Source organism: Aegilops tauschii, chromosome 6, assembly GCF_002575655.3.
Source record: "Aegilops tauschii subsp. strangulata cultivar AL8/78 chromosome 6, Aet v6.0, whole genome shotgun sequence".
Taxonomy (NCBI): domain Eukaryota; kingdom Viridiplantae; phylum Streptophyta; class Magnoliopsida; order Poales; family Poaceae; genus Aegilops; species Aegilops tauschii.
This window is the reverse complement of record NC_053040.3, coordinates 45,002,640-45,024,083: the sequence shown is the minus strand read 5'-3', so window position 1 is coordinate 45,024,083 and position 21,444 is coordinate 45,002,640. Positions and strand designations below refer to the sequence as shown.

General features: G+C 48.8%; 1 protein-coding gene across 1 annotated transcript; it reads left to right on the top strand.

The window, feature by feature from the left end:
- The first annotated feature begins 17,629 nt into the window (after window positions 1–17,629).
- LOC109763410 (serine carboxypeptidase-like 51) lies at window positions 17,630–20,550 on the top strand. The gene is made up of 10 exons (XM_073500613.1): window positions 17,630–17,777; window positions 17,876–17,970; window positions 18,085–18,438; window positions 18,680–18,747; window positions 18,869–18,974; window positions 19,060–19,302; window positions 19,456–19,506; window positions 20,123–20,175; window positions 20,258–20,390; window positions 20,482–20,550. The coding sequence occupies exons 1-10, from the start codon at window positions 17,630–17,632 to the stop codon at window positions 20,548–20,550; spliced, it is 1,320 nt and encodes a 439-aa protein (XP_073356714.1).
- Window positions 20,551–21,444: the final 894 nt, after the last annotated feature.

The following is a 21,444-nucleotide window of genomic DNA, read 5'->3' as shown; positions in this document are numbered from 1 at the left end:
CATCTCCAACAGTTGCGCGATATAAGCACCGCGCTGGAAAAAATATGTTTCTTGCGCGCGCAGCCGCTCCGGGTGCTCCAGCGAAGGCGCAAAAAATGCGCGCGCAGTATAAGTAGTTCAATGCGCGGGGCGAAACGGCATCGCGCGCCGCCTATTTCATGCGCCTGCTTCCGCGCGCTGCACACTCGAGCGTCGGCGCCGCTTTCGCCCTGCCCGCGCCGCCGCCGGCGAATTCGCCCGATGGACGGCCGCGCCGACATCCTCCTCACTCCTTCCTACACCCGCAACCCCTCCGCCGCCGCCGCCGCAAACCCTAGCGTGGGGAGCTTTGGCTTCGCCTCCGCCGGTGCTCCTCCAAGCACCGGTCTCGCGCGTGGCCTTTTCATGCCGCCACGGACGACCTTGGCGGCGGGTGGCGTCGCGCCAGCGCCCGCCGTGAAGCCATGTGCCCCCCTCTCGAACCTCCCAAATGCGACGCGGGCGAAGGCGGGCAAGGTGTCCGGGAAGAAGAACAAGGCGGCAGACGTCTCCTCTAGGCGGCCGAAGAAGCAGCTTGCAGGGCGTGCGACGGATGCGGCGGCGAGCTCGCTTGTTGCGCCGCCGGCCTATGCGCACAAGGTGTTCGATGAAATGCCCACAAGGTAAAATTTCGCCCACTTTTTTGTTGTTGTTGTTGTTGTTGTTGTTGTTTTTTGACTGCATACATATGGATGGCTTATATGCTTTGTAGTTTCAATGATGAGACATATATGTCAACTATGGGTGTTGGCTCCAACAATTCTCATTGGTCTCAAACCAATGATGTGCATTTCGATGATCATGAGTTTGAGGTGGACGAGGATGGTGAGGGTATCGTCGATGCACCGAAAGGAAGAGCGGGCAACTACACCATGGACGAAGACATCTTGCTATGCAATACAAGGTTGCAAGTGTCGAGGGATGCCACCGTTGGAGGGGGTCAAAGTAGAAATGCATATTGGATCCGGATGAAGGAGCACTTTGATTTACACAACAAAAGTGGCATTGATCGCTCGAAAAGATCTCTTCGCTCCCGGTGGTCGACAATCAACCGAGATTGTCAAAGGTGGGCGGCCGCAGTTAAGGCGGTTGGCATCTTGAACCCAAGTGGCACTAATGATAGAGATATGGTAAGTGCCATTTCTTTCATGATTCTTCCATGTTCATCATGTTTCTTCTTGGTGTTTCAAGTGCTAACTTGTTCTTTTGTTTGTAGCTCACTATTGCACAAAACTTATTTAAAGGAGAGGAGAAGAAGACCAAAAAAGGGAAGATCAAGAAAGGGAGACCATTTACCTTGCCTCATTGCTATGATGCGTTGAAGGATGATGAGAAATGGAAGCCCCGTGATGGTGTCGATGATGAGGAGAGCAACAAACACAAGCGAACTATTGATTTGGATGACGATGATGAGGAGGCATCAGGTGATGACGGCAAGAGAAGCCCTACACCAAACTCGGTTGCGTACTCCAAGCGAGACCAACACTACTAGGAAAAGGCCTACTAATGGCGCACCTAATTTGGCCATTAATGGCGCATTAGTGGTGCGCCATTAGTAGCACGCCATTAGTATATTTTACTAATGGCGCACCACTGGTGCGCCATTAGTATCTGGTATACTAATGGCGCACCCCAGATGCGCCATTAGTATATACAACAGTGCGCCATTAGTATGCCTCCCAGGGGGCCATCTATACCCAGGTGCTTTGGCATACTAATGGCGCACAACAACTGGATGCGCCATTAGTAACTTCGGCATACTAATGGCGCACTGTTTAGTGATGCGCCATTAGTATCCTCTGGCATACTAATGGCGCACTATGATGTGATGCGCCATTAGTATGAATATTAGGTTTTTTTTTTAATTTTCTGTTTTTTGCACAGGTTACAAAATGTATAATTGGACAAAATATAGACAGCACACATCAACAACAGATTCATCGAATACAATAGAAGATTAGTCTCTGAATACAATTCATCATTTTAGTCTCCGAATACAATTCATCATATTAGTCTCCGAATTGAAAAGACCGAACAAAGATAGAACATTATATTACAAGTCTCGAGACCGCGAGTTTGTCTTCACATTACAAGTCGATATCGATCATCTAAACTACCATCACATAGAAGAGAGCTGCGGTCATCACGATGAAACTCGTCTTCATCCGGTTCCTCCAACGCTCCCTCCCCTCTCCCGCTAGATAGCGGGCGTATCTAGATTCGGCCTCGGCCCTAGTGGCGTACCCTTTGTAACTGTTACCGCTGAATCGGTGAACCTGTCTCCGACACTCCTCCCAGTCGTCGTAGATTCCGGGAACCTTACCCTTGTACACGACATACCACGGCATCGCTATGCAGTAGCCAAACGAAACGTTAGTACCAATTCACAGACAATACATAAGCAATATATAAGTATGCAACAGAACGATCGGAAGAGAAAAGCAAGACATTAATAGCATCGATTACATCTAAGTTGAAGGACTCTCAAAACCAAAGAGACATACTACAAGTTCATTAAAGTATAATTACAACATGAGCCAATCGATGTTTCAGAACTAGACACAGCATCACTGCTTTCGACTCGACTCAAGGGACCGGAGCGTGGATGAAGCCGCCGTCTATCGTGGGAGTCATGAAACAACGGGCGTTGTCAGCCTGCATTTGTAGGATTGTGTCGATGTCACTGTTGGACGGTTGATTTCTGAGGTAGAACTGCCCCGAGGTACGAAGGACATCTTGATGGATGATTTCCGCAAACTCCGGCTGGATGCGAAAGAATTCTTGTCTGATGTCCGCGTCCTGGATTGCCGACACGCTCGCGGCCCAATCTTTGAGTCTACTCGGTAGCAGTAGTTGATGATGGTCCCGTACGATCGCCCGCATGTGATGGATGGCGTAGTAGGCACCCTTCTGACCGCCAGGCGGCTGCTTGACGCAGCAGAACGTCGTATTGTGGGAGAACACGTGCTTGCCGTACTTACGAATAGGCCTGGTGAAGGTGCCTCCAGATTTGACGTAGCCGGGGATAACATCATCAAGAACCTTCTTGACATTTGTGTAGTCTACGTTCGACTGACGGTCCGGGTCGAAATACGTGGCCATGGAATATTTGGGGCTTAGGAGGATGAGCGTGCCATGTGTGTCACTGCAGAAAACACGGAATGTTAAAAGAAAAACGATCGAAATCTAAGAATTCATATGTTACGGGGCGGTTGAGCGGAGGACTTACTCGGGAAAGTAAGGCACGAGGAAGTTGTCCTTATCTTGGTTTGCCAGAATGACGCCTTCGAGGTAAGAACTCGCGACTTGCCGGTCCCCAGCGCTGCCCAAGATCTTGGCACGCATGTAGAAGGGGTCGACTATCACGATGTCCGGGGTCTTGTCGCGAATGATCCGCATCTCCATACTCAGCGAAAATAGCCGAACGAAGGTGTAGTGCAGCGGATGAAGGTTCAACATAGCGTGGATGTCATCAAACCGCAGGACGATCGTACCCCCGATGGAGTTATCCACAAAGCCCTTGCCCTCTGGCACCTTGGCCGCGAAAACCGGGTATGCCACATCCTTCTCTCGGAGACACCGCTTCTCCAAAGAAAGAACACTGTCATGCAGACTCCGCATAGCACCGGTTGCAGCATCGAGCATATTTCTCGGTAGCATCGGCCTACCCGCCACATGCACCCTCCTCGAGATATCCGCAGTTGAAGGTGGCCCGTCCTGAGCACGGATCGTACTCGGTGCCGGCTGGCCCGCACCCTTGTTAGTGTTTCTTTTGCGTGCCTTCTTCTTGATCTCCTGTAATGGGACCGAGTTCTGCTCACAGGCCGCCTTCTTGAGTGTGTTGGGGCTGATCATATTTCGCACCTCGCCTATCTGAGGCTCGGTGAAGTCGGCAGCTGGAGGCGTCTCCTGAGAGCTGAACTGCAAACGACGCCTGTTGCAACTTGGCTTCTCCGCGGTACCAGCTAGATCGCACACGTCTTTTGTTGGGTTGGGTTCTTGAGAAGGAGGCCCCATGAAGTCGCCACCATCCCCATGATCGGCAAAGTACTGATCGACGTTGGCAAATGTATCGTCGTCGTCGTCGTTCTGATCCTGTGCCATATGCATGTTTGGATCCAGTGGCATAGGGATGTCCGGCACCGTTGCGGCGGTCTTGCCATGGGGCCGACTTGGCGCCGGCACGACTGGCGGTGTTGTCTTTGGGGTGGTGTCCCCCGCCCCCAAACGAATCTGGCTCTTCGGCCAAAGCAGGGGCCAGCTCAGGCAGGCGCTGAGGTTCATCACGTCATCATCGTCGGCCCCGATGGGTCGAATCGGAGGTAACACCTCGTCGCAGCCTGGCAGCACCCGAACCAGTTGAACCCTAAACAAGTTGGGTGGCATCTGGGTACCGTGGAACAAGGGGTTGCCCGGTTGAACGATTTTGCCCTTGGCGACATCGACCAACTCGTTGTTCACGAAGTGCAGGAGAGTGCACGGAACGTCGGCGGCACCATGCGAAAACATGTAGGGCGTTAGGGATGCCCAGTCAAAGGCAAGGAGATGAAGTCCTCAGCCGAGAGAGGCTTAATTAGTTACCGTGATGATGGCGTCGAGCTCGGCTAATGTCGAGGCACCGCCAACGGCGGGCATGCAGTTGACGGAGGGGCCGCTTGCTGCAGAGGTGCCGGCCGGCGTACACCCGGGTGCATTAAGCTCCCGTGCCGGCGTCGGAGACACCAATGCCGGCTCCGCCGGAGACACCAATGGCCCCGCCATCGCGTTCTGCGAGTTGCTGGCCGTGAAGCTAGGAATCGGGGGCGGCCCCTGTTGGCCGCCCGCAATCCACGCACTAATCCCCTGGATCAAGGTAGGCACAATGGCGGTGATCGTCGCTCCGAGTTGTTGTTGCACTTGCTCTTGGACAATCTCCGGAATCCGCGCCACCTGTGCCCTGAGTTCTTGAACCTCGCGCGCCTGGCTTTCCGAGCTGGTCTTTTTCTCCTTTCGCCCAGCAGTGTCATAGTATGACGACCATTTTGTCGACAAGCCTTTGCCGGCCACACGACCAGCTGACGTCGGCTTACTGAGCTTATCCTTGTTCTTCATTACATTCAACGCCCTATTTAGAGTGGTGTCCCAAGGGTTGCTCTTAGTCGACCCCGCGCTACTGCTTTCAGTCGCCTGCGGAAGGAATGTGAACCATTTAGAAATTTGGCTTCATTAATTAGAATGCAACCATATGGAGCTAATTACGAGGGGGTGTATTCCTTACCAGAACAAGCTCAAGCGACCTGGTCTTCGGATCCGTGGTAAGCTCCTTTGTTTTCGGGTCCTTCTTGTACCGGGCCCTGACAAAGTTCCTGGTCTGCTTGTCACCGTATTTATCGAAGAGGGGCGGTAGGCCTTGCTCGGCACGGTCCGCCTCCTCCTTGTCCCATATAGGCTCCGCCACTCTGTAACCGCCGGGACCGAGTGTTTGTTCCCCTAAGTTCAGCTCCCGCATTTCTTTCCCCCACTTACTCGATTCGGAGTTTGCGGTGCTCGAGCAATTGATCTTGAAGTCGTTGTAGTCATCTTCGGTGGTCGAAGGATTTTTCTCCTTGATCTTCTCATAACTCTCACCTTTCTCGATCATTCTCTTCACATTGCTTTTCCAAGTAGACAGGGCCTTGCTCATCTTCGTGAGGGCAGCATTGTTCACTTTATTCCCTTTGAGGCTTGTGTTTTCAAATTCAGCGGGGAACTTGTATCGTTCGTGCAGCTTCGTGAAGAGGAGGTTGCGCAAATTCCCTCGGTCAGGATGCCTCAGGTTCTCGGTGTTGATCGAGACGGTGCTCCGGAGAATGCACCCGAGCTGAAGCGAGTACCCCTTGACTATTCGTTCGGGCGCCGTTGGATTCCCGTCGGAGTCCACTTCAGTAAATTCCTCCTTGAGGGTGCGGAGCACGGTCGGGCGCCGGTCCTTCCGTTGCCTCTTCGGTTGGCTGCCATCTGTGCGTGCGCCGCCATCATCAGTGGTGGCATCCTCGGCGGCACCATCAGTGGTGGCATCAGTGGGGTCATCCTCAGCGGTACCATCAGTGGTCTCAGGATCGGTGGGGAAGGCAACGTCCTCATACAAGTGAGGTTGTTCCTCCATCTCCTGGGACAGCTTCCAGAATGGCTTGACGCTCGAACCCCCGGCCTCATCGTTGTTGGCCATGTTTCTCTCTAAATAGGAACAAAGTTTGGTCAAAAAGTTGGTTATTGTCAAGGAACAAGATCATGGTCTCATCATTTAGGGTTTGTCGACACCGAGGCATCCTAAAAGCTAAGCTTTTATCATTGAGGGTTTTTCGACGCCGAGGCACCCTAAAAGCCTAAGCTTTCATCATTTCGGTTTTTATCGACACCGAGGCACCCTAAAAGCCATGCATTAGTCACAAGTACGCCGGGGCACTTGATCCTACTTAATTAACTACTAAGATACCCCGGCCCATGCATTAGTCACAAGTACCCCATATGTCCTATTTTTAGCAAAGTCATGCTAAAATTCACGGAAAATTTCAGCATGACCTTTGCTGAAAATAGGACATATGGAGTACCCGAATTTGCCGGAACGGAAGTTAATCGACATTCCGGCAAACTCAAGGGCCTCTCGGGTGGACAAGGCAAAAAAGGCCTCCATCACAACATGGAAAATACATTGGCATGTGAAGAGGTGAAACAATATATGCATCTCCAAGCAGTATCATTCAACATTTTGGACAAAACACTACAAGCAACATGAGACACTGAAAACAATTGCTACCAATGAATCTACACTTCTATAACAAAATAAATCAGAAACTTAGTCTGTCATCATTAGGCAGCCACAGCCACTGGACACGCAAAATAAATGGCGCCCACGGTCATTCTATCAACACTTAAATTTTGAGGAATGTCAAACTGCTGTACATGACTAGAACACATAGTAACAGAGCTTTGTGAACCCAACACTTATGTAACATGATTCAGACTATTGCAGCACAATGGAATTTTAAGTGTTGATCTCACCATACTATGTGCTGGATATGATCTCAACTAGTACTGCTGCAGATCACTTGGCTCCTTCTCCTTCTGGCTAAACTAGGATGGCTTGTGTGACAGCAAGTAACCAGTTTAGCGGCTAAATATTACTCCCTCCGTCCACAAATATAATATGTTCATGGTCATTCTACCAGAAGTTCAGTTATGGTGTCCAGATGGGGGTATATCTGAGCCATTTTCTTATGCATGTCCCTGTTTTTGTGTCGCCAGATAATGATTTGGTCCCGATGTAGTGATTCTTTCTGCTTTCACCGATTCTTGTGTGGTTTCTGGTCATATTTGGTTCTTTGACAATTGGCTTCTCCCTGTTATTCTTTTTTTTGGGATTGGCGGTAAGTGCAGTTGATCGAGATGACGAATAAGGCTCATTTAGCGGTGTACCGAGATCAGATACCATCACTTGTTTTTGTGGTATGGGTTATGGTTACTGTTGGCAGTGATGTACATTCAAGTTGGCCAGTTGTCAATATTTTGTCTACTGTTGTCCAGCACAGCAACTGCTAACTGGCCTCAAATTTGCTTTCTACTGATGATCATATTAATGCTTATAGAAGCCCATACGTGGAAAATCACAATATTGTCATACACCTGCATTTACTTCTTATAACCTCTTGTTGCGAAAATACCATACCACCTTCTATAAATGGGCCAACTCCGAGCCTCTTGCTAAATAGAGCTACTTCTGAGTACAAATGATCGTTTCCTCAACAAAATTTGAACTGATCTTTTCCTTTTTGAGAATTTTTATTCTTGCTCACTGGCATCCATGTATAGATAAAATATATGTTGATAGTTCGGTTATGATATTAGTTCTTTCGGTAAAATCATGTTCTGGTGGATACAAAGGACTGTTTTGCAAGTTTATATTTTACCTATTTCTTAACATTTTGTTGGTTTTGCAGTATGTCAACCAGTTCTGTTGTTTGAGAAATAGTACTGCAGCTGCACTTATTCTTGTCTTCTGTTCTTCCTTTTTCTTGAATTGCTATGCTGATTCTGCTGTTCCTAAGTCCCTTGGATAGTATTTGAAACTATCTTATTTGGTGCTGGGTCAGTTTGCTTGTTTCAATTGCTATTTGACTTGATAATTTCATTCTTTTCTACCCTACTCTTTATCTACTTATCAGTTTGTACTTTTGGTTACTCTTTACTGGTTTCAATTTAAGGGACGTATAGGGCAAGTTCAGATGTCAAGATTACTGATTCTTTCGTGTCATCTAAGGCTGTAGTTTTTTTAACGGTGTTCAAGACACAAAATAATTTAATCTTAATCCCCATCACCTAACAATTTGTTATAATCTAAGGCTGGTGCCAGAATTACTCCAAATTAGGGCACACTGAGAACAAAATAAAATTTTCAGCTAATTTCTTGAAATTTATGCACAAAAACCATGAATCAGTGACTGAAAATATGCTAAAAGATACCCTATTAAATTCAGGAACGAACAAATGCACGCACACAGGAGTATAGTTCGTAAAAAAAACTCTCAACTATGTTGCGGATTAACTATTTTAGCTGTACAATAGCATAAGTATTATCCCAGGTATTTAAAACAATTTCCAAACTCCGATCAATTTATAACAAAATTGTCCAAATCTTATAGTTTCTAGTAAGCAAAATCATACTCTCCGGGTTTGTGTAAATCAAAAAGAAAAATAACTTAGATATAGTTTAAGAATGCATGTTAAATCTGTGACATATGAATACACGCAGGATATAATAGTAATCACTGCCAGTTAAAAATTATTTGTGTGCCATCAATCTAGAGCCAAAAAAATTGCAATTTTTCAGTAGGCCGTCAATATACTGATGACTACACGTTTAAATTTAATACAGAAATACATGCCAACACTACAATCAACTCCACGTAGATTATAAATTGTATAACTATTAAGTATAAAGAAAGACATTTGAAATAGTAAAAATTAAGCTTTCAAGATATATGTCTTATTGGAACATCATGAGGCATCAGATAGAACAGGAGTAGTAAAAAGATCACAGAGTATAGAATGCTGTAGAGTAGGCCGGGTGGCGGGGTACCTGGAGGAAGGCGGGGAGGAGCGCGAACTTGTCGACGGGGCTGGCCACGGGCGCGGCGCCGAGGAGACGAGGACGACGGGGCGGCGGGGCGGCGGCGTCGGGAGAGGAGAGGGCGGCGTCGCGGCGTCGGGGCGGAGATGAGGACGACGGGGCGGCGAGGCGGCGGCGTCGGGAGAGGAGAGGGCGGCGTCGCGGCGTCGGGGCGTCGCGGCGGAGACGAGGACGACGGGGCGGCGGGGCGGCGGCGTCGGGAGAGGAGAGGGCGGCGTCGCAGCGTCGGGGCGTCGGGGCGGAGACGAGGACGACGGGGCGGCGTCGAGGCGGCGGGGCAGCGGCGTCGGGAGAGGAGAGGGGAAGGGGATCGAGGGCGAGGGCGAGGGAGAGAGAGGGGATAGGTTTGGGCTGGGGATAGGAGAGGGGAAGGGGATCGAGGGCCGGGCGAGGGCACAATACTAATGGCGCACCACCCCTCGGTGCGCCATAAGTACATCCATACTAATGGCGCACCTCACCCTGGTGCGCCATTAGTATTTTTTTTTGATTTCTGCTCGAGCCAACAGGTTATCTTCCACCTGACCTGGTCCACACCAAGTTCCCTCTACTAGCTCGACTGGTCAGCAGCCAATTCTCACACCAAGAGGTCCTGGGTTCGATTCCCAGGCTCCACAATTTTTTTATGCATTTAAAATGCTGTTTGATATTTATTTGTGTTTAAATATGTTCAAACTTGTTTAAATCATAACAGTAATATTTTTTATAAGACAGTAATAATTATTTAAAAAATATCATCAAACAGTAATGCCGGTGGAGCGGGGGAGGGTGCGCGGGGTGCGGGGGGCCGGTGGACCGGGGGGTGCTCGGCGGCGAGGGGGACCGGATCTGGCGAGGTGGGATAGCGATCGAGATGGAGAGGGATCGAGATCGAGTGTCCATGAAATTTAAAAATATTCATGATAGTTCAAAAAGTGCCCATGAAATACAATCGAGAAATGAAGGCTACGACTTAAATACAATCGATCTTAGCTAGCTATCTGTTCACAATCTTCTTGCCCTTCTTTTTTGCAAATGGAGTTCTTCTGTGGAACGGACGTCATTTAGGTAGGGTGGCCCTGCTTCTTCTTGTGGTCTATGCTGCTACTTCATCATCGTCGTCATGTTCGATTCTCGGGTCGCCGTACTTGTCAAAGTCTTGCTCATTGGCTACTCCATCCATTCCGATGATCTTCCTTTTGCCTCTCCTCACGACAACACGACTGGGCTTTGACGGGTCGGTAATGAAGAAGCATTGGTCCACTTGGGAAGCCAGTACCCATGGCTCATTTTTCGCGGTGACGTTTGCGCCTGGGGTCTTGGATTTGGCTTCGGGTATAACCATGGTGGTGAAATACCGGTCTTCTTTTAGGACGCTTTTGGCCCATCTGACACGGAACATCGGGACCTTCTCTCCAGCGTAGCTCAGCTCCCAGATCTCCTCGATCCTTCCGTAGTATCTGTCCTTGTCGTTACCGGTGTAGGATTCCATCGTTACCCCGGAGTTCTGATAACCATCGCTCTTCATGTCCTTGGCCTCGGTGTAGAATGTGTAGCCGTTGATATCGTACGCCTCATAGGTCATCAGGTTGTGCTCGGCGCCCTGTGACAAGGCGAATATGAGTTGTTCTTCCGCGGAAGAATCCTCATGTAAAGGGTACGACAGAAGCTTCTGCTTGAACCAACGCGTGAAACATGAGTTGTGCTCTTTGAGTATATCTCCGTCCGTCCTCTGTTGGCCTCGGTCATTGTACGTCTTCTTAATAAAGGTTTTGTGCTCTACCACCCAAGGATCGACCACGTCTATGTGTTGTAGCGCGACTAGGTTTGCTCTTTCAAAGTCGGCGAGTCGACCCTCGAAGTCGACATGCATTTCGCGGCGACCCTCATGGTGACCCCATCCAGCGAGCCTGCCGAGGTGCCTGTTGACGGGCAGATCAACGGGGTTCTCGATGCCTAGATAATTCGTGCAGTAGGAGATGCACTCTTCGGTCAGAAAGCCCCTGGCTATGCTTCCCTCTGGACGTGACATGTTGCGAACGTATCCTTTGATGACACCATTCATCCTTTCGAACGGCATCATGCTGTGCAGGAACGTCGGCCCGAGTTGGATGATATCGTCCACGATATGGACCAGCAGATGCACCATAACGTCGAAGAATGCGGGCGGGAAGTACATCTCAAGCTCGCATAGTATCACCACGATCTCTTCCTGTAGCCTTCTGAGTTGCCTCACGCCAACAGACTTCCGAGAGATGACGTCGAAAAAGTTGCATAGGCCAAATAGCGTTTCACGGACGTGCGCGTCCATGATCCCACGGATTGCAACTGGAAGTATCTGCGTCATCAGCACGTGACAGTCGTGAGACTTCATCCCGCTGAACTTCAGCTTCGCTAGGTCTAGGTATCTGCTTATCTTCCCCGCGTAACCGTAAGGAAGTTTTACTCCTACGAGGCAGGTGAAAAACTGCTCGATCTCCTCCTGACTTAGAGTGAAGCACGCGGGAGGGTAGTCATTTCCGGTCTTCTTGGCCTTTTTGCCTTTGCGACGACTTTTCGTGTCCTGCTTCGCCTCATCATCATCATCATATATAGCGTGAAGCTCCTGCCTGATGCCCATTGATTTCAAGTCTGCCCTTGCTTTCGGCCCATCTTTGGTCCTCTCTGGCATGTTGAGCAGGGTACCAAGCAGACACTCGCACACGTTCTTCGTGATATGCATGACATCAAGGCTGTGAGGCACACGGTGGATCTTTCAGTACGGCAAGTCCCAGAAAACAGACCTCGTTTTCCATACCTTCAGCAGCGGCTCTGGCGCCTTTCGCTTCTTTCCTGGCTCTGGCGCCTTTTGCTTCCTTTCCGGCAGTGGGCAGTCTTTCCAATTTTTCAACAGCTCGTCTATTTCCTCGCCGCTCCTCGTACGCGGGCGTCCTCGGGGTTCGGTTTCACCATCGAATAGATCCTTGCGTTTTCTCCACGGGTCATCGTCGCGAAGCCACCTTCGATGTCCCATGAACACGGTTTTCGAAGACCCGGGATCTCTATCTAGCTGGCGATACGTTGTGTCATCCATGCACCTGACGCATCCAGAAAATCCGTGGACCACCTGCCCCGCGACATATCCGTAACCGAGATAGTCGTGCACCGTTGTGAGCAGCGCGGCTCTCATAGGGAAATATTCTTTCTCTGCGGCGTCCCACGTATTGGCTGGCGTTTTCCACATCGTGTCAAGCTCCTCTTTCAGCAGCCCCAGATACATATTGATGTTGTTCCCTGGTTGTTTCGGTCCTTCGATTAGCATACTCATGTGAATGTACTTCCTCTTCATGCACAACCAGGGGGGAAGGTTGTACATCCACACAAACACAGGCCAGGTGCTATGTGTGCTTCTCTGGCTGCCAAACGGATTGACTCCATCGGTGCTCGCGCCCAGCACGATGTTCCTTGGATCGTTCCCAAATTCTAGGTCTTCGAAGTTCAACGCTTGCCACTGGCTCGCATCCTTAGGGTGACTCAGCATCTTGTCTTTTTTATCTATCTCCGGATCATTTGCGTCATCTTCTCGCTTCTTCTCCTCCCTATCCGCGTGCCAACGCAGGAGCTTTGCTACCTTAGGGTCCGCGAAATACCGCTGCAGACGAGGAGTGATCGGAAAGTACCAAACCACTTTTCGAGGAGCTTTCTTCCTCTTCTTGTATCGAGTGACGCCGCACACCGGACATATGGTAGACTCCGCGTGCTCGTCCCGATAAATGATGCAATTGTTCATGCACACATGGTATTTCACGTGCGGTAAATCCAGAGGACACACGATTTTCTTCGCCTCCTCCAAACTGGTCGGGCACTTGTTCCCCTTGGGAAGACGTTCGTGCCAGAATGACATGTTCTCGTCGAAGCATGCGTCGGTCATTTTGTGTTTTACCTTCATCTCCAGAGCCATGAGCGTTACTTTCAGGCGGGTATCCTCGGGCCTGCATCCTTCATACAATGGAGTAACCGCGTCTAACTCAAGTTGATCCATCTTGGCTTTCTCTCGGGCGGCAGCTCTTGCGTTATCCGTCTGCTTGAGAAGCAGCTCTTGAATATGAGGGTCTTGCACCCAGCCCATCGATGGTCCAGCGTCGTCTGCTCCGTCGGCATCATCATCTTCATGATCATGCCCGTCGTCTGCTCCGGCATCTTCCTCATCATCATGTCCTGCATCTTCTACATGATGACTGTGTACAGCATCACCGTCGTGATCATCTCCTGGGGATTCTTCGTCTTCTCGCCCGCCCGAGCCGCGGTGGTTGTCTTGCTGCCCTTCCTCATTTCTTGCCCGGCCCCCATGGACGACTTCGTAGTCATCTTCATCACCTTGCCACCGATAGCCATCCATGAAACCACGCAAGAGCAGGTGGTCCCGCACCTGTCGGGATTCCGGGTCCGCAATAAGGCTCTTCAGCTTGCATCTTCGACACGGACATCTTATCTCCGTCTCGTTCTTTTGAAGCATCTCGGCCTTCGCGGACCTCAAAAACCTATTCACGATGCCTTCGGTCATCATGCGGACCATGGTCGCCTATGGGGTAGAGCAAAACGATATTTTAGAACCAAGAAAAAATTTGGCATGACTTTCCCTAAAAATAGGACCAAAAAGAATGCTTAATGCCAAGCCGAAACGGAAATGAATCAACATTCCGGCAAAATATTGGCAACTATCGCATTTCAAATACCGGTACACCTCCAAACACAAACACATATGCAACACCACAAACATATGCAACACCACGAACATACATAGATCTAGCTAGGCCATAAAAAGTGCATGTGCACATTGTTGTAGGGAGAACAACATAAATATAGCTTCCCCCCTTACTTACCTATCAAAACAAGGTAATTTAACCACTTAAATTGAATGAATCTATGATGGAAATGAGGTGAAAAAGAGGAGGCACCCGAGACAAGGAGGAGGTGGAGAGAATGAAGTGGGGAGAAAGTGAGTGTGGGTAGGAGAGGCTGTCCAAAATATCTTGTTGCTGCCCACTTACTAATGGCGCACCAACTCTAAATGCGCCATTAGTAATCCAGGTTACTAATGGCGCACCTTCTGGTGGTGCGCCATTAGTATGTTTGGACAGGCGCACTAGTTAAAAAAAATTGATACTAATGGCGCACCCTGGGCCAGGTGCGCCATTACTAGTTACAACTAGTAATGGCGCACTGTGTCTGGATGCGCCATTAGTATGTTTGGACAGGCGCACTAGTTAAAAAAAACTTGATACTAATGGCGCACCCTAGGACAAGTGCGCCATTACTAGTTACAACTAGTAATGGCGCACTATGTCTGGATGCGCCATTAGTATGTTTGGACAGGCGCACTAGTTAAAAAAATTTTGATACTAATGGCGCACCCTAGGCCAGGTGCGCCATTACTAGTTACAACTAGTAATGGCGCACTGTGTCTGGATGCGCCATTAGTATGTTTGGACAGGCGCACTAGTTAAAAAAAAATTTGATACTAATGGCGCACCCTGCGCCTGGTGCGCCATTAGTAGTTTCAACTCTAATGGCGTATCAGGAGGTGGTGCGCCATTAGCACCGCTTGTCTGGTGCGCCATTAGTGTCAATCCCATCTATAGCCCTTTTTCTAGTAGTGCAAATGGATGCAAGAAAGACGGAAAAGAAAAGAAGAAGAGGAAAGGAGATGACGAGCTAAAAAATGCTATGGAAGCTATTGTGAATGCAAGAAAAGAAGCGAACGAGGTGAGGAAGATGGCAAGGAACCAAGATGCAGCGGCCAAGGAGAGGAGGTTGGCGGCCGAGGAGAGGAGGGTGGCGGCCGAGGAGAGGAAGGTGGCATTGGAGAAGAAATTGGCCAGGGAGGGGCGAACTAGATTGTTGGAATGGGAGAAGTACTTGTTCTTCATGGACACATCTACCCTCTGATGAGAAGCAAAAGGAGTACATCAATCTTGCCCGCAAAGAAGTCTTGGTCCAAAAAAGAGCCATGGTTGGCATGGGCGGCATTGGTGGCTTCAGAGCTACCATGGGCGGCATGGGTGGCTTCAGAGCTACTATGGGGACCATGGGTGGCATGGCTGTCTTCGGAGCTACCACGGGAGGCATGAGTTTTGCGTCTCTCATGGGAGGCATGGGAGCACCTCCGGGTGACATGGGTGGACGCATGTCTTTCGGTGTGTCTCACATACCTTCGCATGATGCCGCTGGAGATCTTGCCAACGCCTTCCGAGCTCCCCAAGATGATGCGGCGTGACACAATGAATAGGAGGATGAAGAATAGGACGAAGAGGAGGAGGCAGAATCGGAGGAAGAGGAGGACGAAGATGAGGATGAGGCATGATTGTTGATGTGCCATTTGTTTGTGTGAACTTTTATGTCATTAACTTCGATGATTTTGAACTTGGTTGGATGTTGATGTGGGCATGATTTTGAACTTTTATGTCATGAACTTGTTTGGGTGATTTTAAACTATGCTATGTCTTGTTTTGATGTTTGAAATATCACCATATTGTCTCCAAAATGAACATATGGCAAGCGTCGGCTGCTAGCCCGCGCTGTAATTTAGCGCGTCTGCTGAAGCGGCGCGCGCACTATATATTTTGCAGCGGCCGCTGGAGCCAGCGCTCTGCGGCGCGCAAAAACTGACGATTCCGGCACTGTAAACGGTTTTTTAGCACGCCGTGCGTTGCGCTGCTGTTGAAGATGTTGTAAGAACACGAAAATTCAGATCCAATGATGAATTATGCGTTTCGACGGCACTTCGGCCGAGAAAATAATACAAAAAGGAGGTCGGGTGTTATGTCACTATGCACAAATTCGTCTACCGGGGGGTGGTTGTACTCCCTCCGATCCATGATAAGTGTCATAGCTTTAAATTAAGGTTGAACTAACCATATTTTAGATCGGAGGGAGTACTCTGCAAGGGTGCATGAGCAGAATGTAGGTGAAAAAAAGGGATTATGCCATGCACGGGAGGTCCCATGCCTGAGTCAATCTCTCTCCTCCTTTACTTCTTACATTACACGTATAGTATTCCACTCACTCATGCCTTCTTCATTTGATTTTGAAGTTTGAAACTTTTTTTGCGGGGTAAAGGAAGGTTTATTCCAAAATTATCGAGTTACAATCGCGAGGTAATAGATCCTTAGTACATGAGGGCCCTCTAAGTAACCACACATAAGTGGTACACTCAGTCCGGCTATATCTAGCCGAACAATCTGCAACTCTATTCTGATCCCTATGTATCTTCTGTAGAATAAACTCCATATCAGCCATTAAAACTTTAATCTCCAAGGAAAGGTGGCCATATGCGGATCTGTCCACTGAAGTACTCGAAAGAATTGAAAGTGCTTGTGAAGAGTCTGATTGCACCAAGACTGAAACTCAGAGTGTTGGATAGTTAGAGCCATACCTTGCACTAAAGCATGAACCTCTGCCTTCAACGCATCATTGAAGTTTGAATCTTATTTATCCATTGAACCAAAAGGCTAATTTATAATATGTTTGTGTCAAGACCACCCCTGAATGCATTTCGATGGTTTTAAAAATGGAAATATGCGACATGATAAAACTCTATGAAACATAGTGCAAAAATGGTAGAAAAATCATGAATTTTTTGACAACAAACTTGCTAAGTGTTACACACATGTAATTTGTTTTTGCGAAGAAAAGCCTTTCTTTGTATTGTTGGCAAAAAAGCAAAATCAGCACTATATTAGAGTTACTATTCACTCTATTTTGTCTTGGAGAAATTATTATTTTTGCTCAGATTTTTCACGGGAGTTCTTTTTGGAAAGCTTTATTCCAGTACACCAGTAGTTCAAGTTTGTTGGAAAAAAGTTTTGAAGATTTTAGACTTTTCCATAAATTTCTAAAAAAATCACAGATTTTTTTACCAGTTTCATCATGTTTTAGAACCTAAATTTTAAATTTTGTCAAAATATATTCAAGATTGGTTTTGTTTGGAAGGCTTCATTACGAGAGATGCAAATGCACGACCAGGTGATAAATCCGACTTGGTGTTCAAAAGATAAAATCGATACAATCTTTGAATCGTATGAAAAAAAATATGGATGAGTTGTACTGTCTAGCATGAATCACGGCGTGGCAATCAATCGCTGGACCGTGCACGGGACCTCCCGTGTCCCGTGCACGGTAGTTAATCCACAGTATTGGACTGATGAAGAATGCCGTTGGCTATATGCATCATTGTACCGGGGCGTGCGGCCGGCGAGAGATGCATGGATCACTGTCGTGGTAGCCGCCTTGGAGCGGGATGAAATTGCCGGCGTAATTGTGGTCGAGCAGACGGCGTTACGCCTGATGCTGCTGGCTAGCCGCCGCATTAGAACTCCCGACGAAGCATTTGTTTATGCGTAGGTAAGCCTCCATGTCAATGGCCGCGGCACCTATTTTAGACGCGTAACGCTTGTAACCCAGCCGCACCTCACCACCACAGCCCCTGCATAACGCGCCACTTGGAAGATGGACAAGTACTGCCGTCCCGTCGCTCTGTCCTCCCTCCTGCTGATCCTCTGCTGCCTGTCTCTGCTCCGGGCTGGCTCCGACGCGTCCGTCACCGCTGGCGCCACCGACGGCAGCGAGCTCTGGGGATACGTCGAAGTCCGGCCAAGTAATCCACGTGCTCCCTTCCCTATATACGCTGGTCTAGTCATCGTTCGTTGGCGGGAGAGTCTGAAGCTCCTTTGGTTTTTTTGGTGTGTGTTGCAGAGGCTCACCTGTTCTGGTGGTACTACAAGAGCCCGCAGAGGGTGTCCACGCCGTCCACCCCATGGCCGACCGTCCTCTGGCTGCAGGGCGGCCCGGTACGCCATCATCTTCTGTTCTCTTCTTACTTACCTATGCCGGAGCCATGGCTGCCCACCGGCGAAAGCTCGCCGTCATTTCCATCTTTCCATGGATGTCTGTCCGTCGAGCAGGGAGCGTCCGGCGTAGGGATCGGCAACTTCCTGGAGGTCGGGCCGCTGGACGTCCACCTCAACCCCCGCAACTCCACCTGGCTGCAGAAGGCCGACCTCATCTTCGTGGTCAGCCAGAGCTACAAACTCCTACTCCTCCATGCATCTTGCTTCTTCCTAACCCGACCTCGCCGTTTCGACGTAGACCGATTGATTACCTGTGTTGATGGCTGGCTCGATGCATGGCAATGGCAATGGCAGGACAACCCCGTGGGCGTCGGGTACAGCTACGCGGAGAACGGCAGCGCGCTGGTGACGAGCGACTGGGAGGCGGCCGCGGACGCCACGGCGCTCCTCAAGGCGCTGGCCACGGAGGTGCCCGCCCTGCGGGAGGGGAGCCCGCTGTTCCTCGTCGCCGAGTCCTACGGCGGCAAGTACGCCGTCACGCTCGGCGTCTCCGCCGTCCGGGCCATCCGCGCCGGCGAGCTCAACCTCACGCTCGCCGGCGTCGCGCTCGGCGACAGCTTCATATCGCCGGAGGATTTCGCGGTGAGCAAAACATGGTCTCTTAGAATTCTTGTTTTAACAAGAGCGCTCTTTAATTTGGATGGTGCAGCTCTCCTACGCGCCGCTGCTGCTGGACGTGTCGAGGCTGGACGACAACGCCGGCGACGCCGCCAAAGGGTAAGTAAACATTCGAGCTACCATGCCTCCCTTGCTACCTTCTTGCTTACATGGCGTAAAAAGGAAACATATATTCGGACTCACGATCACATGCATGCATGTGCGCGCAAACTCTGACCAGGAAGGCAGCGACCGTGAAGGAGCAGATCGCTGTGGGACAGTTCGCCGCCGCGTGGAACTCGTGGACGGACTTGCTTCTGTTTATCGAGTCCAAGAGCGCTAGCGTTGTAAGTATGAACTAGCTTTCAACTAACTTAGTGTAGCTTTCAACTTCTTTGAAAACCTTAGGGGGTTTTGGTTTCCCCTTTGTAGGACACCTATAACTTCTTGCTTGAAGCTGGCATGGACCCGGTGTCAGCGGCCTCTTCGTCATCGGTGGCGGCAGTGAGCAATGCCCAGACAATGAAGTACTCAACATACCTTAGTCGCAAGGAGGTTGCATCTGGTCCCAACACCATCAGCGGCATCATGAACGGCGTCATCAAGGAAAAGCTCAAAATCATCCCCAGTAACCTCACGTGGCAAGGGATATCAGAGCTGGTCTACAATGCACTGGTCAATGACATCATGAAGCCTAGGATAGACGAGGCAAGTGAGCCTAGCTCTACACCGACCGTCAAATATTTGTTCATTTTACTTTTGTTTTGTTAAATTGCGACAAAAGGGACGATGTTTCACTAATTGATTAACTCTTTGCAATTTCCACAGGTTGATGAGTTGTTGTCTTACGGTGTGAATGTGACGGTGTACAATGGCCAGGTGATTGTTGCTCTTCATTTTTGCTTACTGTCTCTGGCAAATAGTACCCACAAAAACCTCGACGTTCTTTTTTTGCTTGCGAATCATTAGGCGTAATGTTAGTACATATATACTTGTTGATTACAAATCCAATGGTCGTAATGAAGTTTATTCATGGGAGTAATGAAAGAACATTTAGTCAGATTACAAATCCAATGATCGTGAAATTTTCTTGAAATATTACTTTCAATTTAGAAATAGAAATGGTGTCACCATGCAATTTGCAAATAGAAACTGACCAACTTGTAACCAAGACGCTAAAAACGACCGGATTTTATCTTCCGTGGGAAGCATATGGTTGAGTGCTACGACTGGTCGATGTACTGTCGATTTGATGAAGGTACCAGATTAGCAAATGGAATCATTTTGAGTAAGAAACGGCTCTTGAATTTGATATGATTTTTTTCTGAATAAAAAGTTGACATGAACTTTCATCTTTCGTTTTAGAGAAAACCACTCCCACGGTTCACATTCTACACCCAGATATTTCCAATTGAATAGCATTTCATGAATGGGCGTGATTTATGTAAGTCTCTATTTATAGTACTGTAAGTCCAATGAATTTTTTCTTGTGAAGCTCGATGTGATCTGCTCGACGATCGGCGCGGAAGCATGGGTGCAGAAGCTCAAGTGAGGCCTTCAATTCTTTGTCACGCTTCTCCTCGCGGTTCAGATATGTGTGAGCCCTCTAATCACGCTTTTGCACTTTCAGATGGGACGGGCTGAAGAACTTCACAAGCCTGCCAAGGCAGCCCCTGTACTGTGGGTCCTCCAAGGTCACCCAGGCCTTCGTCAGATCCTACAAGAACTTGCATTTCTACTGGATCCTTCAAGCTGGGCACTTTGTAAGCTCGTGAACATAGATGCATCCCTCCTTGGTGTCTTATATGTTGCTCTTGAACTGAAGTTGATATTGGTGCATGTCTGATATTGCAGGTGCCTGCTGACCAGCCTTGCATTGCACTAAGCATGATCAGTAGCATAACCCAGTCTCCGGCAAGTTAGATGACACACTAACTCTAGCTTTATTGTACTTCTTTGTGGGGTAGCTCTATTGTACCATCTGCGAGAAGATAGATGGTGATCATGATTCAGTGCAAAACCCAATATCCGACATTTGCTAATTGGAGTTGGCATGTCATTCCCTTCTTGGAGATGTTGCTCTGGCAGAGTTGTATTCTTAGTGTTGTCATGGTTTGGTCGATGTGCCTTCTTAGCGTGTGTCATCCTTTCTAGTAATTTTGTTGTGTCAATCCTCGATGTTTTGAATAGCTATTGATATTGTGTTGTTACAGAGAGCCTGGTGTAACTGATAGCTTCTTGGTATTAATATGCTTCCTTTATCACATAAAAAATCATCACTTCAGTGCTAAATCCCCCCCCCCCCCCCCTCCCCCCTCTTATTTCCGCCGAGTGAATTACTCGTCATTGATTCCTTGTTGCTACCCTTCTTCGTCTCTGTCTCTAGTGACCTCTCTTGTGCCTCCTGGTCTGGTTACCTTTTGCACCTCTCATTGTTTGTGGCCGCCTTAAAAATGACCAAGGTGGGTCGATAAAATTTGTAGCAAAACCGAAGACAAAAGAAACATTACTCCCACGTCAAAGGTCCAGATGTAAATGCTTTTTCATGAAGTATGTTACATACTTCTTGTCTTAGATTTGTCAAGATAGTGACATACAAATGTATTTAGACAAATCTTAGACAAGTAATACTAATGGGAGGGAGTACTATATTTGTATCATGCATATACACATCACCCTAATTTGGTTGGCTTGACGGAAAAGGAAAAGGAGCGGGACGTTGAGTAGACGAGCAGCACAAGGATCAACCTCGAGCCAAGCCAAGAATCGCATCCTCTCCACACATGCGTGCTAGGGCCCACTTGACCTCTCAGGTCC

What these genes read in the sequence shown, in the direction of transcription:
- LOC109763410 (XM_073500613.1), top strand. Translation starts at nt 17,630, where the DNA reads ATGGACAAGTACTGCCGTCCCGTCGCTCTGTCCTCCCTCCTGCTGATC. An exon ending in AGTCCAAGAGCGCTAGCGTT is followed by an intron (nt 18,975 to 19,059) that starts GTAAGTATGAAC and finishes TCCCCTTTGTAG; the next exon opens with GACACCTATAACTTCTTGCT. An exon ending in AGCTGGTCTACAATGCACTG is followed by an intron (nt 19,303 to 19,455) that starts GTCAATGACATC and finishes CAATTTCCACAG; the next exon opens with GTTGATGAGTTGTTGTCTTA.